A 16,169-nucleotide genomic window follows, 5' to 3' on the forward strand; every position below is an offset into this window, starting at 1 on the left:
CCATGCATGTTGAATAATGGAAAATAAATCACTGTTGGTATACTTTAGTTTTGTATTTATTACATATTTTACGATCAGTGTTACATACAGTAGTGGTGTACAGAATCAAAAGGAGATCTGCTTTACTTGACGTTTATACTTGCTTTGAACCTGAGCTAATGATCCTGAGAACAGCCTTCATCAGTTTATTGAAATCATGTGACGTTACCTAGTCTGAGCTCTGCCTGTCCCACCTACTCGCTGTCTATATGCTGTATAAATCGTATAATTTATGTTCGGAGTTTGTCATGTTTTTATTCTGAACAGAGACAGTACCGACTCAGTCAAAACTCTAAATAAGTAATTGCGTCAAAAAAAAACAACACGAGTTAAATATCTCCTCAGAAGGCATTTCAACAAAAGACCGTTGCGGTTCTTTCGATATGTAGACGATTACTTTTGCCTAGCTGCATCCTAACCAATCGTAGACAGGCGGCTTCCTAATCAACCAAGAATCATTCATTATTTCAAAACTCTTTCTTGAACCTTAATTTTCACCTCGTACTTCCGTGATATCCTATTTTTATTTCTGTTTACGGTACTTGATTAACAATACTGTATGTTTTTCATAGCGTATTAATCTCTGGAGGCAACCGGGTTTTGCAAAAACAACAATCTACCTGCTCTGTTATATATATTTTTCACATCTGTAAAATCAAGCTGTAATGTCAAATAACATTACTAAACATTTTTTGTATTTTGCTTTTGGGAGCAACTTGCTTAAGGACAGACTGCAACTGAATAATCCGTCCGCAGAGTTTTACTGCAAGGGCAGGATAAAGGTAGGTAGCAATTGTCCTCTTTTTAACCTACGTGTTAAAGGTGTTGACTTTTCAAAATAGTACACGGTTCAAAATATTTAGTACATGTATCGATTTGGACCAATCAGAATACATAAAATAGTACGTATTCTAAATAAATGTAAATGAACTAAACATTTTAGAGGTAGTACCTAGTAGAGATGGTCATTTTACAAAAAGACGACATAACATTAACATTGAAACTGAAAGCATAGGTATTTCTTTTTTAGTGTCTGGTACGGGGGAAATGCGTCATCTACATACCGGTAACAGTTTTTGATTAGTTAAAAATAAACCAGTAATAGTTGAGAAAAGTAAATAAATAAATAAATAAATAAATAAATAAATAAAAATTCCGTATGTCAGGTGTACGGAATACAATGAGAACTCGGTGTTCTGTACAGTGTCTTTTCTACCGTTTTTGTCCCAATAAAGTAAGTAATGCACACGTAACACTTGTTTAATAATATTAATGTATCAAAGTCATTCCTAACAATTATTCTAATAATAATAATAATAATAATAACACTGCAGAACTAAACTACCCGACGCTAGTAATTATTAATAATAATAATAATAATAATAATAATAATAATAATAATAATAATAATTATTATTATTATTATTATTATTATTAATAATAATGTCGAGATAATATATTGGAAAAAATAAACAAGTGAACTCAAAGTGAGAAAAAAAAATATTATTTAATATTTCAAAAAATGTCATTTCATTTAATGAACAATCATTAATTCATAACTAAACTTTTTTTCTTCTATTTTATGTAATAAACTGTTCTTTTAGTTTTTCTTCATTCTCCTTTTCTTCAAGCATCTTCATACAGTCATCGGTAGTAATGACCCGTGCAGGCAGGGGCAGTCTTCTTCTCTTTGCCTGGGTTCGATCAAAGGAAGGTGGCACCAAGATGTTTGCCACTCTCTGGGATTATACCCTGTTTGACCAGTGGATTAGTGGGAGTGATAGTGTGGCAGATCGGACATGGCCCAGGGGAAACCGTGGTAGGACATGATGGCCCAGGGTGAAACTGTGGCTGTTGTAGTTGAATTTCACTGCCCTGCATCGTTTCCTAGTGTAAAGGAGGGAACAAGCTTTACCACTGAGGGCTATCAATGGCACTTTTATTTAAAGGGAAAATACCAGCTTTGCAGAATCCCATCTTGATATTTTCCTCTGACACAGCCCGTGTTGGCATGTTTTAATACGGAGGAAAACTGCCTCTTTCCAATCACCAGATCCCCCCCCCCCCCCCCCCCCCCCCCCCCCCACCTAAACCAAGTCAAGAAGCAATGGTAGTAAATGCTTTCTTCAATGGCCCAAACACGCTGATGTCAAGTGGCTGCAGTATGTGTGTTGTATGTGCTGGCCGACAGAGGATTTCAATGAGGTTATCCCTACAAATTTCAACCACTTGCTTGGAGATGTGGGTGTCATGCTGATCCAGGATTAAAATTAGGGGTCTTTCAGCAGGTGCGTATTTCACAAAATGGCGAAGCCATCTCTGGAAGAGCTCACCATCCATATACCCCTTTTCTGACACAACATACAGTGCCTCGGGTGGCCTTTCTAAAGCATATGCTGGGCTTGGAAGGCAGCGAGGGAAAATAATGAAGGGAGAGATTGAGTGGCCAGAAGCACTAACACAGCAGAGTACTGTGATGTGATCCCTTGTAGTAGTCTGCTGCTGGTACACATGTTTCTTTCCCGCACCCGCTCCCGTGATTTGGGTTTGTCACCAAATCCCGTCTCATCACAGTTAAAAATTAAATTTGGTTTTCCCTGCAAATTGCATTTGATGAGCAGGCCTTCATACATTTTGAAGCTTTCTATAGCTTCTGGGGTTCCAGCATGGACTCTTGATCTTTCAAGGTGGTCTGGCATTTTTGAAGAAATGTCAGGGTGGCACTTCCTGAAGCGTGACCACCAGTTGTCACTCAGACCCTACTCTGTATTCACAAGGGTTTGTCTTCCACTTGCCTGAATTATATTTAAGGTCAGACATTTTATGTCTTGACGTGCGAGTGGAAAGCCATGGTCTGCCATCCTTCAGAGGTAACGGATTAGTGCCTCATCGGAGGTGGTGAGAGCACTGTTAGTGTGCTGCTTGTTGCAGTATTTCTGCTTTTTGTAGTCCTGCAGAGTAGTGTGGGGAATACTATATTTCCTTACTACAGAACGCAAACAGACCCAGATCAGCGCTAATATTGGACTAACTTACTGAATGTTAATTTTGGTAAAACTAAGTTAAATTAAAGTAGTTAACTTAGTCAGAGATTAAGTCACTGCTAATCAGGGTCTGTAGTCTGAAACTGGCTGTAAAGTTTTTATTTAATCCCAGCCTAAATTCCAGTAATTAAGGTGTAATACAGCTTTAAATGAAGCTGCCCATAGCTGCTAAAAAGTTGTAGCAAGTTTGTGAGTTTATTATTGTTTGTCAATAAAGTTTGTGTTACAACTCTGTGATGTCATTCGTAGGAAGGGAATTACAGTCTATGGCTGCTGTTAGCACATCAGAAAGAGGTGCGAAATCTTATACTGGCAGTCTTTTTTTCACTGTTCTTTTTTACATCCTAAAAATCAAAGCAGGTAATTATTGAGATATGAAGATACTAAAATATGTATTAGATAATAAAATAAATAATGATATTGTTTCAAACAAATTTTTACGAGACAAGAAAGAGGAAACGTAACCACACGTTTTCCCCTGATCTATTTGGTTAGTGTACTGTACGGACTACCGTTACTTACTTTGACTGTACAGGAACAAAGAGCAGTATTCTCTTGTATGTGGCAAAAATGGAAAGAGGGGGAAAGGAACTGTACGTCACTATTAATTTGAATTTCTAACCTGGATGTATTTATTTATAATTTATATAAAAAGGTAAACTGTACAGAACACAGTGAGTCTACATTAGTCCCTTCGTAGGGGTTGGTAGTTTAGAAAGTCGTCACTCTCTCCACAGTGGTTATATATGTGATGTGCAAATTCTAGAGCAGGGGTGGGCAATTCCGGTCCTGGAGGGCCAGTGTCCCTCCTGGTTTTTGTTCTAACTGGACCAATTAAGTGCTTATTAGAAGGTTAATTGGTCAGCTGGAACAAACACCAGGAGGGAAACCGGCCCTCCAGGACTGGAATTGCCCACCCCTGGTCTAGAGGCTACTTGCACGTCATACTTCCGCATTTAGTCACTATAAATTCATTGTTGTTTGGGAAGCTACTTCTCAATCTTTCGATTTTTGTCTATGTATTTCTTTTTTTTAAATTTAATAATAATAATAATAATAATAATAATATAAAAGCACTCTCCAAACTCATCGAATTCCTATTTCTGTTAGTGTCACACAAAGAAAAGGTGACAGCAGAAATCAGGATAAGGGCTCACTGTTTTAAATCTTTGAAGAATAAGAAACTGCACAGTTAATAGTAGGGTGTAAAGTTCAGAGTTCCAGTTCTTGTAGCTTGCACATCTGTTTTGTGTATACAAATAACAAGGAATACAAAATTGTACAGTTTCACGACATTATCATTTTAAAAAAATCTACTGTGAGCATTTGTAAATATTTGCATGCTCCGAATTTAAACAGCTAACACCCGGTACACAAATGTGTGCATATAAACATACTTGATCATGAACGTGCACTACATTATATAAACGTATAAATTAATGCAAAATACTTTTTACATTAAGTGAATAACACTAACCGTGTGTACAATCGGATGGACTCGTCGGAGCCTGCAAACCTTTGGAGACCAAAACTTTGACTCAGGGCTATCTCTTCTAGCTTGAGCTTTTAAACCTTCATCTCATTTGACAGCTCCTCGTTTTTAGAAATTAATAAATCAAAGGCTGATGGTTCGGGCTTCGAACAATAATCGTGACACTGCACTGCAGAAGTACCGTCCATTTCTTCTTCTGGACCCTGGACTGGCTTTTCTCTTGGTCCCACACACCGAGCCTTTGGGCCGACAAGGAGTACTGATTCCAGTCAAGCAGAACTGGAACTGTGCCTCGACAGCCTCCTGGTGTTGGTTCAATTAACAAAATACAGACTGCAAACTGGCGTGTTAAGTGAATATTTGTAAGCCACATTTTTCTCATCTCTTCATGCACGGGAAATGCATGAAAACTTACCGATGAATTGTACCGTGTTGAAGCGGAGTACAGGGGGACGCAGCAGTGATCGCTACCATTTCCTTCTCATTGCTAATTAAAGGTTTTCACAGTTGTGCCTGAAGTACAACTCATCCACTTTCTCTCAGCAAGTGAAGCTCAAGTGATAAATCTTTGTAAATTGTTCAATACAACAACAGACAAAATGTAAACAGGATTTCGAATATGCTACACACTCGCCGGAAGCTGAGATACCAGTATAGGTGAAACGTGACGTCATTAGCCTCAAGTAGCCTATAGGAATTGCACGTGTAAACCATTGTACGACTTTTAAGGGTGGGTAAATCGCTTTCTCCGTTTACTTTTTAAATGTTTCAGATTACTGCCATTTGATTTGAAAAGTGCTTTACAGTTACGTTGTTTTATAAGCAAGGTTATACAAATACTACAGCTACTACAAATATAAAAATACCCTTTGCAATAAATATATAAATAACGAAGCCCTTACACTCTTGTGTTATTTTCCCGTGATTGGTCAACGGACAGCTGATTGCTTTAGCCTAGACTTTTCTGTCCCTTAGCAATAAGATGCAATTCAAATTGTACTCTAGCTTTAAGTAGCATCTATCATGCCTAGGCACCTACGAAGGAAAAAAAAAGTCTAGATTGTACCAAAATATGGAGGTATAACATAAGCTATGTTTCCATCAACAAGACGAACACATTAAAAAATATATATATGTGAATCTTATTGTACAAAAACAGGTTTCCATTAAACTGGATTCTAGCAAACAAACAGCAGTACGTAATGACGTCACAGACTTAAAAAATGGTTGTCGCACAAATTTTCTTGATCTAAACAAAATCAAAGTTTGTATTTCCATTATTTTCTATTGGCTCCCTAGCCTAGCGTATAAACTGTAGCGAATAATCAACCTCGCTGAGCATTCCGGTTATATAACGTGTTGCTGGACTGAAAATGGACCGAGAAGGAACGACGTGTTTCAAGAATTAACTGAAATTGGACAAATGTTGATCTTTTTTTTCCTCATCCACAAAAGCAAAACTTTTGCTACGAAAGATCATTCCTATAATTATTTGTTTTCGAGAAATTTCTAGAAATTATACATTTCCATTGGGGTATGTAAAGGTCTGACTGCAGTGTATAAGGGTTTCTCACATGTGGAGGTCGGACGCAAACCCGGGACCTCCCGCTTTTCATATTTTTGAAGCTGTACTGTTTCCCTCATATGCAATTTAAGTAATAATAATAATAATAATAATAATAATAATAATAATAATAATAATAATAGTAAAGCAGACAGAATGGCAGTCCAGTATCAGATAACTTCTGGAGATAGCTGCACCGAAACCTAAAAGAAGATATTTCAATCCTGCTTGGGAAAATTCCAGGGGTGGAATTAAAATATACAGTGGCTAGAGATCACACCAATAAATTGTGTAAAAAGATGACGAAAATATTAAACATGTCTACAGCAGAAAATATGTTTGTAAGAGAAGTTAAAGAAAACAGGAAGGTCAGGTGTATGTCAGCATTTGTAAACTTGGACCAAAAAGACGCAAAGAACGAACTTTGCTTACAGTTTGGCAAAAGTGTTACAATTTACAACAGGTAGCGTCTTTAAAGAAATTGCCAAAAAAATGTACTCCAATTCCTCTGCCTTCCAAAGACTGCACTGTCGTTCATAAACTGTTACCAGAAACAATGAGAAATTTGGCGACTGCCTTTTCAGCTAAACCCCGAAATTAGCCGTAGATCTGTGTGTTCAGAATTTGTAGTGACCAAAGTGACACGAGCGTTTACCATCGTTTTTGAACCTAACTGAAATATCTGGAGGCTGTAATGCAGAAAATATATAAGTGCAGCCATATTCAGTTATTTGGAAAATTAACAAAATGATGATGCAGTACAGAAAATGGCGTGGTTTAAATAAGACTATTGCAGCATTATGAGGTATGTTTATTTTATATTTTAATTGAATTTACGTAATACTAACGGACATGCTGTATGATCATGTCCTAGTGAGGTCAGTATTTTGTAAGGTGTCCGTCATGTAACATGACTCCTGCATACGAGGTGTTTTTTAAGATGAATTACCGGAACTGCTCTGTCCACTGCTCCACAACAAGTTTTTTCTTGATCTTATAAAAAACAATAATTATTATTTTTGATAATTATAGGGGGCAGTTACATCTGTGGCCAAAAGTTTTCCAGCACCCTACAGAATTAACCAATGTTGCTTCATAAAGTCTAATGAAACCTGCTGAATAATGTTATGTTAACATATTGAATTACACACCGCTTTGTAGTTTTCCATGTGGTTAACGAAAAACTTACAAATACAAAAATGTGACATTTTGAAATCTAACATGAAATACTGTACTGGTATTATGGCTTCCGTTAGACTTTTGCGATATCATTTTGTAGTTTCTTTGATGACATGATGTTAAATAAAAGATCTAAATTCGCTCATGTAGTTTTTTTTGGTTTTTTTTTTTAATTATGTCTCAATCCTAAAATTATATGCAAAACTTTTGGCCATGGCTGTAGCTTTGATTGACATATGATAAGTGTGATTAAGTTTTAATTACGTGTCCAGTCCCTGTAGAGATGTGGTGGGTTGATGTAAATATTCGCTAGCGCATAAAATTGACTGGGAAAGTATTTCCATTGCATTTGTGCACATCATTTATCATACAGGATACATTTTTATCCACCGCTATCTAGTTTTTTTTTTTTTTTTGGTTCGCTCGCATGAATTAACCGGATTTTGCCTGTTTCCATCACAGTTGTCGAGCATAAAAAAAGTTGAATGGAAACATAGCTACGCCCGGTTTTTGGGATGGAATCGCATAACAGTCTCTCGTTTTGATTGGTCCTTGTCTGTTGGAAGAATATGATGACAACACTAGCGGAAAAGCTTGGAGGCATTTTAACACTGGGGGAGTTTCCATGTGTTGTTATTTACACGTGAAGTGGCGGTGCGCGTACACGTTTGGGAGAACAGCTTGAGAGGATCAGGTTTATGGACGAAACAAACGGCCAGAGACAGATAGGGTCAATCTCATTTACACAAGAGAGTGAAACCCGAATTTCATGTCATCTATGTCATTACGTTACCGCACTATAACTATTACAAGGTCAGTTACCGTGGGTTCCAATACGGCAGAAAGTAAGTGGCTGATGGAGGTTTTATGGTTAGCAATGGTGTATTTCATCTCAATGATAATGGGGGCAGGTTTTTTCTTTTTTTGTTAAAAGCATCAGTGTAGCAAAGTGGCTGTAGTGCGCAGGTGTAGACCTCAAGGTGCACAAGTAATGACAAACAAGTGACTGCAATGTCCAAACAATGTTTTATTTGGGGGAGGGTTTGTAATCCAGGTCGTTTGTGACTGTAAACAATAATCCTAGGCAGTACACAGCAATGTGTATTGCACTGTTTAAACTACGGTTTACAGTCCCAAAATAATATACACAGTATTAAACACACACAAGACACACACACACACGATCACAAGTCCACAGTGACTGTTAACGTGCAAGTGGTGAAATTACAATTTATCTGTGAACGCCTCCTTGGTTAGCGAGTGCAACCGTTTCTCCTCCAATCCAAGGTTGCCACATCGCTTCCCATCTGGGTCGATGACTTGGTGTACCGTAGCTCCGCCCCCTTTCTAGATGGCTGACTTCCACCTATCCCTGGGAATGAATTGTCAGGCCATCTAGTCCAGGGCACTCTGTTCCCTTTACACAGCGCCGTCACAGGTCAGGAGGGAGACTTATACCAAGATTCATTCTTTCTCTGTCACAATCAGTCATACCCATTACTTGTCACAGACACACAGAGCAATGCTTTTTGCTTCACTTTCATCTGGCACAGCTATATATACATGTTGCAGTACCTCTGAACAAGGGAGTTAACAAACTTGTAGTGATGAACTGTGGTTTTATGCACCCTAAATCCAACTACCCTGTGCTCAGCTGAGGATGCCAACCTATACAGTGCAATCACCACTCTTCTTCACTCACATAGGTGCCGACTCCGTGGCTGCTTAGGGGCTCATGCACCCATGGGGAAAAATAAGCACCTGCGGAAATCGAAACCTGAGTGAACCTGACCGACCTGCATAATAGTACGTGCCGCTGCATCCAACAGCTAAAACTCACCTCACTATTACTTTATGTAAATTATCATGTTATGCACAAATGTAAGAATTGGCTTTCTGTGGTGATGTACTTTTTTCTTTCAAATAGCATCTATCTATAATCGTTTGCATGGTTTATTTTAATTGCAAATATATATCCTGCCCACTATTACAGTTTTGTTACAGGATTCATTAGTTTATCTCTCATGTAATTTAATCAGTTTTACATATAGACTGCCCTGTTCTCAGGCTGCGGCCCAAATTCTGTGCCGTTTTGCTTTTCAGATAACGTCCCAAATTCTGGGCCACTTTGGTTTTCAAATGACTTCGCAAATTCTGGGCCGCTGTGTATTTCCGAATTCAGCCCAGTTTTTGGGCTGTTCTGCTGTTACAGATGACAGCCGAGTTTCTAGATCATGCCAGTTTACCATAAAAATATACATGAGAATTGGATCATGAATTAATTAATTTATTAAGAGTAACCCTTAGTACACAAATCAAAGTTAATGTATTTGTTTTACTCTCTTTTTTACTCTCACTACTTTCTGCTGTCTTGGAATCCACAGTAACAACTGACCTGATCCCTTGCAATATTTATAGTTAAGGATAAACACGCTCATTAACATTTACACGTGAAATGCGGGTTTCCATGCGAAACTGGGCGTGGGTTTCCCGTGTGTTTCGTCATTTACACGAGTAAATGAGATTTACCCTATCCCTCTCTTTGGCCGTTTTTTTTCGTCCACAAACCTGATTTACCCGAGTAATTCTCCCAAACTTGCACGCGCATTGCCATTTCACGTGTAAACAACCACACATGGAAACTCCCCCAATGTTAAAATGCCTCCAAGCTTTCCCACTCGTGTTGACATCATATTCCTCTGACAGACAAGGACCAATCAAAATGATAGACTGTTATGCGGTTCTATCCCAAAAACCGGGCCTATGTCATTCCTCCATTTAAATGTACCCTCCTGTACTGTAATATTAATTAGGTTATTTGCATTTGGGAGGAGAATTTCTCTGGCTAAAAGAAAACTACATAGAAACACACACACAACCCAAAAGTATTGCCAAAATAGAGTGAGAAAAAGGTGAGATTTATTTTTCTTTTTCCATGGAAATTGCCCCAACGATAATTCAACCAAGCATCACACAATGAATTTTCTATATTCAATTTTCTGAACATTATGAATTGCAATGACATTATGCATCATACATCAGTGTGACATGTGGAGCGACGTAACCAGTGGTGTACCACAGGGATCAGTATTAGGTCCTTTGCTATTCCTAATCTACATTAATGATTTAGATTCTGGTATAGTAAGCAAACTTGTTAAATTTGCAGACGACACAAAAATAGGAGGAGTGGCAAACACTTGCAGCAGCAAAGGTCATTCAAAATGATCTAGACAGTATTCAGAAATGGGCAGACACATGGCAAATGACATTTAATAGAGAAAAGTGTAAAGTACTGCACGCAGGCAATAAAAATGTGTATTATAACTATCATATGGGAGATACTGAAATTGAAGAAAGAATCTATGAAAAAGACCTAGGAGTTTATGTTGACTCAGAAATGTCTTCATCTAGACAACGTGGGGAAGCTATAAAAAAAAGGCCAACAAGATGCTCAGATATATTGTGAGAAGTGTTGAATTTAAATCAAGGGAAGTAATGTTAAAACTTTACAATGCATTAGTAAGACCTCACCTAGAATATTGTGTTCAGTTCTGGTCACCTCTTTACAAATAGGATATTGCTGCTCTAGAAAGAGTGCAAAGAAGAGCAACCACAATTATCCTGGGTTTAAAAGGCATGTCGTATGCAGACAGGCTAAAATAATTGAATCTATTCAGTCTTGAACAAAGAAGACTATGCAGCGATCTGATTCAAGCATTCAAAATTCTAAAAGGTATTGACAATGTCTACCCAGGGGACTTTTTCGACCTGAAAAAAGAAACAAGGACCAGAGGTCACAAATGGAGATTAGATAAAGGGGCATTCAGAACTGAAAATAGGAGGCACTTTTTTACAGAGAATTGTGAGGGTCTGGAACCAACTCCCCAGTAATGTTGTTGAAGCCGACACTCTGGGACCCTTCAAGAAGCTGCTTGATGAGATTCTGGGATCAATAAGCTACTAACAACCAAACAAGCAAGATGGGCTGAATGGCCTCCTCTCGTTTGTAAACTTTCTTATGTTCTTATGTTCTTATGTATGTGTATTACCTGATAATTGTTCTTATTTCAAACAAAACTAATCAAATGGGGTTTTTAAATTTTAAAAAAGTGGTTACTCGGCTACTTAAATAGATAACTTTAATTGTTACAGAACAATCTGAATGAAAGTTGACTGCAGGGAATAAAAAAATAAAAAGAATGTATAGTTGAGAATGTGAAGCTTGATTGTTTATTGTCTTTAACTAACGGCAGCATACACAACTGTACGCAACTCGTAAAACCCCAAAACAAACATTGTAAAAATAAATAATACAAATTGAGTGTATCTACCGTGGTAAACAGTAATTGTATTGCTGGTAATAGATTGCGCTGGAAATACAATTGCTGTACCTGTGATGTAGCTAAATGTTGTTTAAACATTACTTTAGATGCAACAAACACAAACATGCTGGTTGCCTTTCTGTTTTTCTTCATTCTGTTTTGTTGCACAGGATTACACTTTGAAATTTGGAAACTGGAAGGGGATTGAGAATTCTTGGCATGGTGGTGTTGCCACTATCACGGAAAGTCTGGGAGATGAAGTGTGGGGAGTTGTCTGGAAAATGAACATAAGTGATCTACAGAGTTTAGATAAGTATGTTGCCTTTTTATTTTTAAAACATTTTTCAAACATGCTTCCTTTTTTCCTTTGTCTTGCATAAGGAAAGTATATTGCTTTAAGTTTCTAGTGATGAGATCTGATAGAGGTTAGGATGCAAGTTACAGCTCAGTAGTTTATAGTAATTGATATGTGCAATTTTAGAGACAATATGCTTTCAACAGGTGTATGACTTGCATGGGTTTACAAGATTCGGAAGTCTGCACTGTTGCATGACATTTTCGCAGAATGGCCCTAAAGTCAAGGGTAGATTACAGCTAGCTACAGGGATGCAACATGGTTTATTACTTTGTGTGTTCTGCAGGCAAGAATCTGTAGAAATGGGAATGTACAGTCCCTTGGAGGTTACAGTGGAAACAGAAGAAGGTGAACTCAGCTGTCGAACCTATAAGATGAATGAATGTGTTGTTACTGCTACTTCGCCTCAGTATAAACAGGTAAAAGTCATTCCATCAAACTATAGTTAAACTGTTTTACGGCTTTTACAGTCGGACATGTTTCAGTACTGAATAAACAGCAGTGAGAAGTAATCCTTTATTTAGATACAATTCAATGCAATAGCCTTATAATGCACTGTATTCCAAATAAACATTTTTTGTTCATGAGAATATCTTTTCTACAGAATGTTAAAGTAGACTTGACGTGTGTCTGTGGTTGAGTAAATCAACAAATTATTACATTATATAGTGGTAGCAACTCATTGCACAATTAGAAAATGGATCAGATATTTTCTTTAACCTCGTTGGTCAATATGGTAAAGGACCTTGAATGTTATCGTTAAAACTATGTTTAATCACTGTTCCAAATCAATCCACCGGAAAACATCAATACAGTATTAATTTATGTATTTTACCTTTTTTCTGCTTGATAAAAATCTCCATTCTAGTACACACCCTGTGAATGTTGTCTGTCAATGTAGACTATTGGTTGTTAGTGGCAATACAGTAACCATAACAGCAATAGCAACAAGTCTCCGGTTTGATTGATAAGTTGTAGAAATCAAACAACTGGATGCAGGCCGATTACTTTCACAGCTTTATTTACAATCACAGTAACAACACAGGAATGGTGCTCTCTTCTCTAACAAAGCCAGGAAGGAGGTTTCGAATAAACTTCATGAACACACTGTGAATAAGGCTGTGTAAACACTGAGTCCGTTTACAGGGTTTGGTCGCCACTCGGTACGGTTCGGTACGTTTGGTGTGAAGTGTGAACAACAAAGTCCGCTTGGTAAACGAACCATACCGAGTCAACCTAAAGAGCTGATCTCGGTCCGTTTGGCAAACGCACCGAGTCTGAGTCGCTTGCTAAACGTCAATGTGAACAGCTGCTGGACTCGGTTCTATTGCACATAGGAAACAAACTACACAAGGTAACCTGACACGGAAGTAAACAAACAGCTTGATTTTCAGAGGGTGCATTTTTAGAGAGAAAATAGAGGTTGCAATGCATTTGCACTGCGTTTTTTTGCCACCTAATTATACGTCTTGATTTTCAACAGGGCAGGTGAATTTCTTCTACTCGCAACGCCCTTTGCAACTCCTGCTTGTGACTGATTTAATTGAAATGACAATTGATTTTCAGGTTCACTAACAAGCCAATTAGTCACATTTCAATAGTCTGGACTTCCATTTAACTGGAAAACAACAAGGCAGCGCACATGTAGTCGCAACAATTGTAAAAAAGAAAGGAAAAATACATTCTTAGCCACCTAAGTTGAGCTTTTGCTTGATGATACTTTAACACATAAAACTTATTTTCGGCAAAAGGTCCGGAGCCACTGCTAAATTTAAATACGGAAAAAATAAACAAATGTTTACATTTGTGTACAAGGTACCTGAATGGAAGATCTGCTCCATGTCAGTAGAAGTTTTTTTTTTTGAGTATTGACTTATTATTTAGGCTATTGGAAATACCCAGGATGCAACATCGTCCAACGCTGGGATACTGAAGCCTGAACTGAAAGCTGTCAGACCACATATGGAATTCTGAGCAAACCACATTACTCATGGAATATTGAAGAAAACATTTGCACTCAGTAGCAACAAAAACTAGTGCTCCATAAAATCACAAAAAAAAACAGAAAACCTTTTTTTTTTATGTATCCATTTTCTAATAGCCATAGAACCCTCATAAGAGGGTTTTTACTGTCTGGTAAGGCCCTTCTCGTTATGTTAAACTACACAAGGCAGGCTTACCACACGGTTACAACCTTTTCTTCTGATTCTATATCTTAAGCAACTGGATTTCATACATTTTAGAAACATTTTAAAATTAAAATGCGAAAATATATATTTTTAAATGAATGAAACAATAACAGCTTAATAAATTGAAGTCAACTATAGTCTGTGCAGCCCTAGAATAGTATGTTACCATAGTTACCGCCTTTCACTTCAAATGCCTGCAAGATAATATTTGAATATCCGTTTGTTTCTTTTTACTCTGTTTTGTAGGTTTTCTGTTTAGGAGCCAAACAGAACAGTCTGCCAGTCGAATATATAAAGAAGCTGGAGGCTGTTGAAACCAACAACTATAGTGGACCTACCCCACTGAATCAAATTGGGAATGTTATGAAATAAGGTGTCAAGATAAAAGATAAAAACACATATTATAGGGTTATAGGACAGTGAACAGCTGTGTATGTGGGTAAGCAGTGTGGAGCAGTGTGGAGTAGTGGTTAGGGCTCTGGGCTCTTGACCGGAGGGTTGTGGGTTCAATCCCCAGTGGGGGACACTGCTGTTGTACCCTTGAGCAAGGTACTTTACCTAGATTGCTCCAGTAAAAACCCAACTGTATAAATGGGTAATTGTATGTAAAAATAATGTGATATCTGTATAATGTGAAATAATGTATAATGTGATATCTTGTAACAATTGTAAGTCGCCCTGGATAAGGGCGTCTGCTAAGAAATAAATAATAATAATAATAATAATATCAGCACAAGTAGAAGCTTGTTTAACCAATACACAATTGCTTGCAGTTCTATAAATCTGTTATATTCTACTTTACTGGTAATATACGAGTTACTAAATCCAGCTATATTTGTTTTTAATCATCATCAAGCTTTATTTAGTCCACTACATTTTCATTGAAAAGAGGGAAATGGTTGTTGAAGAGAATACTGTTAAGACTACATTCCTAAATTCAACGCTAAGAAGCACCAACTCTCAAAATCATTCCTAAACTCACCGTTGAGAGCTAGTGACGCGCTGACTCAACGAACTCACCGACTCTCAGAGCTGGTGAGCTGATCAACAGAAAGATGGCGACACCCACAAAAATTATGAATGGGATTTAAATCTAGCTACTGATACCACAATCCGCCGTCAAAACGGTAATTGTTAATACACACACACACAGTATATATATAAATATAATTATTTATTTTGTTTATGTATTATTGTATAACAAATAAAACACACCAAATATGACAACATAACGACAACCTATCTATCTATCTATCTATCTATCTATCTATCTATCTCTATCTATCTATCTATCTCTATCTATCTAACACGAAGTAATGCAGCATATTTAATACAAACTTGTATTTAAGATTTTGTAATATTCTTTTTAGATTCTGAAGCTGCAGGCCGATATGCAGAATCGTTCATTTTAAATTTTACCGTTTAGTTTAGGAATGCAACGAAGCGTTCCTAAATACCCAGAAGTGTTGTGACAATAGTGACGTTTTTGTTGAGTCTGCACTCAACAGTACTGTTGAATTTAAGTATGCACACTAAGTGACTGAGGTAGGTGGCCAATTGTGATGTCACCATTTTAAATTGGCATGGAAAAATAACAACCTCTGATTGGTTAAACAGCATCATATGACTGTATATATTGTAGAAGGAATGAGGTATACAGAGGGTACAATAAAGTAAATGAAGTAAAAAGAACGGTTGTACCAAAACGAAAACGCTGTATAAATGGGATGTATTAAGATGAATGTGTTGCTGGTTGTTTTTAAATCCCGTTGTGAGAAGTAAGGGATAGAGTGAACTACAGAACCCATAATCATTAGCGTGACCAGTCAATGCATACTGGGTAATTAGCGCAGGTTTAAATTGACTGGCGAAGCTAATGAGGGGGGGTCGTAGGAACGGTGGAGAGTTCCGTGCTGATTGTAGAGACGGCGAAAGTCTACAATATTAAAATTGTTGAAGTAGTTGGAGACGGGTACGGTGGAAGA

At 37.5% G+C, this 16,169-nt stretch overlaps 1 protein-coding gene across 1 annotated transcript; it reads left to right on the plus strand.

The window, feature by feature from the left end:
• Window positions 1–271: 271 nt before the first annotated feature.
• Window positions 272–14,797, plus strand: LOC117399772 (gamma-glutamylcyclotransferase-like). The gene is made up of 4 exons (XM_033999144.3): window positions 272–821; window positions 11,811–11,953; window positions 12,282–12,414; window positions 14,431–14,797. Exons 1-4 carry the CDS (start codon window positions 705–707, stop codon window positions 14,554–14,556), a joined length of 519 nt encoding a protein of 172 aa, XP_033855035.2. The 5' UTR covers window positions 272–704; the 3' UTR covers window positions 14,557–14,797.
• The last annotated feature ends 1,372 nt before the right edge of the window (window positions 14,798–16,169 follow it).

This window comes from Acipenser ruthenus, chromosome 4, assembly GCF_902713425.1.
Source record: "Acipenser ruthenus chromosome 4, fAciRut3.2 maternal haplotype, whole genome shotgun sequence".
Lineage (NCBI taxonomy): Eukaryota > Metazoa > Chordata > Actinopteri > Acipenseriformes > Acipenseridae > Acipenser > Acipenser ruthenus.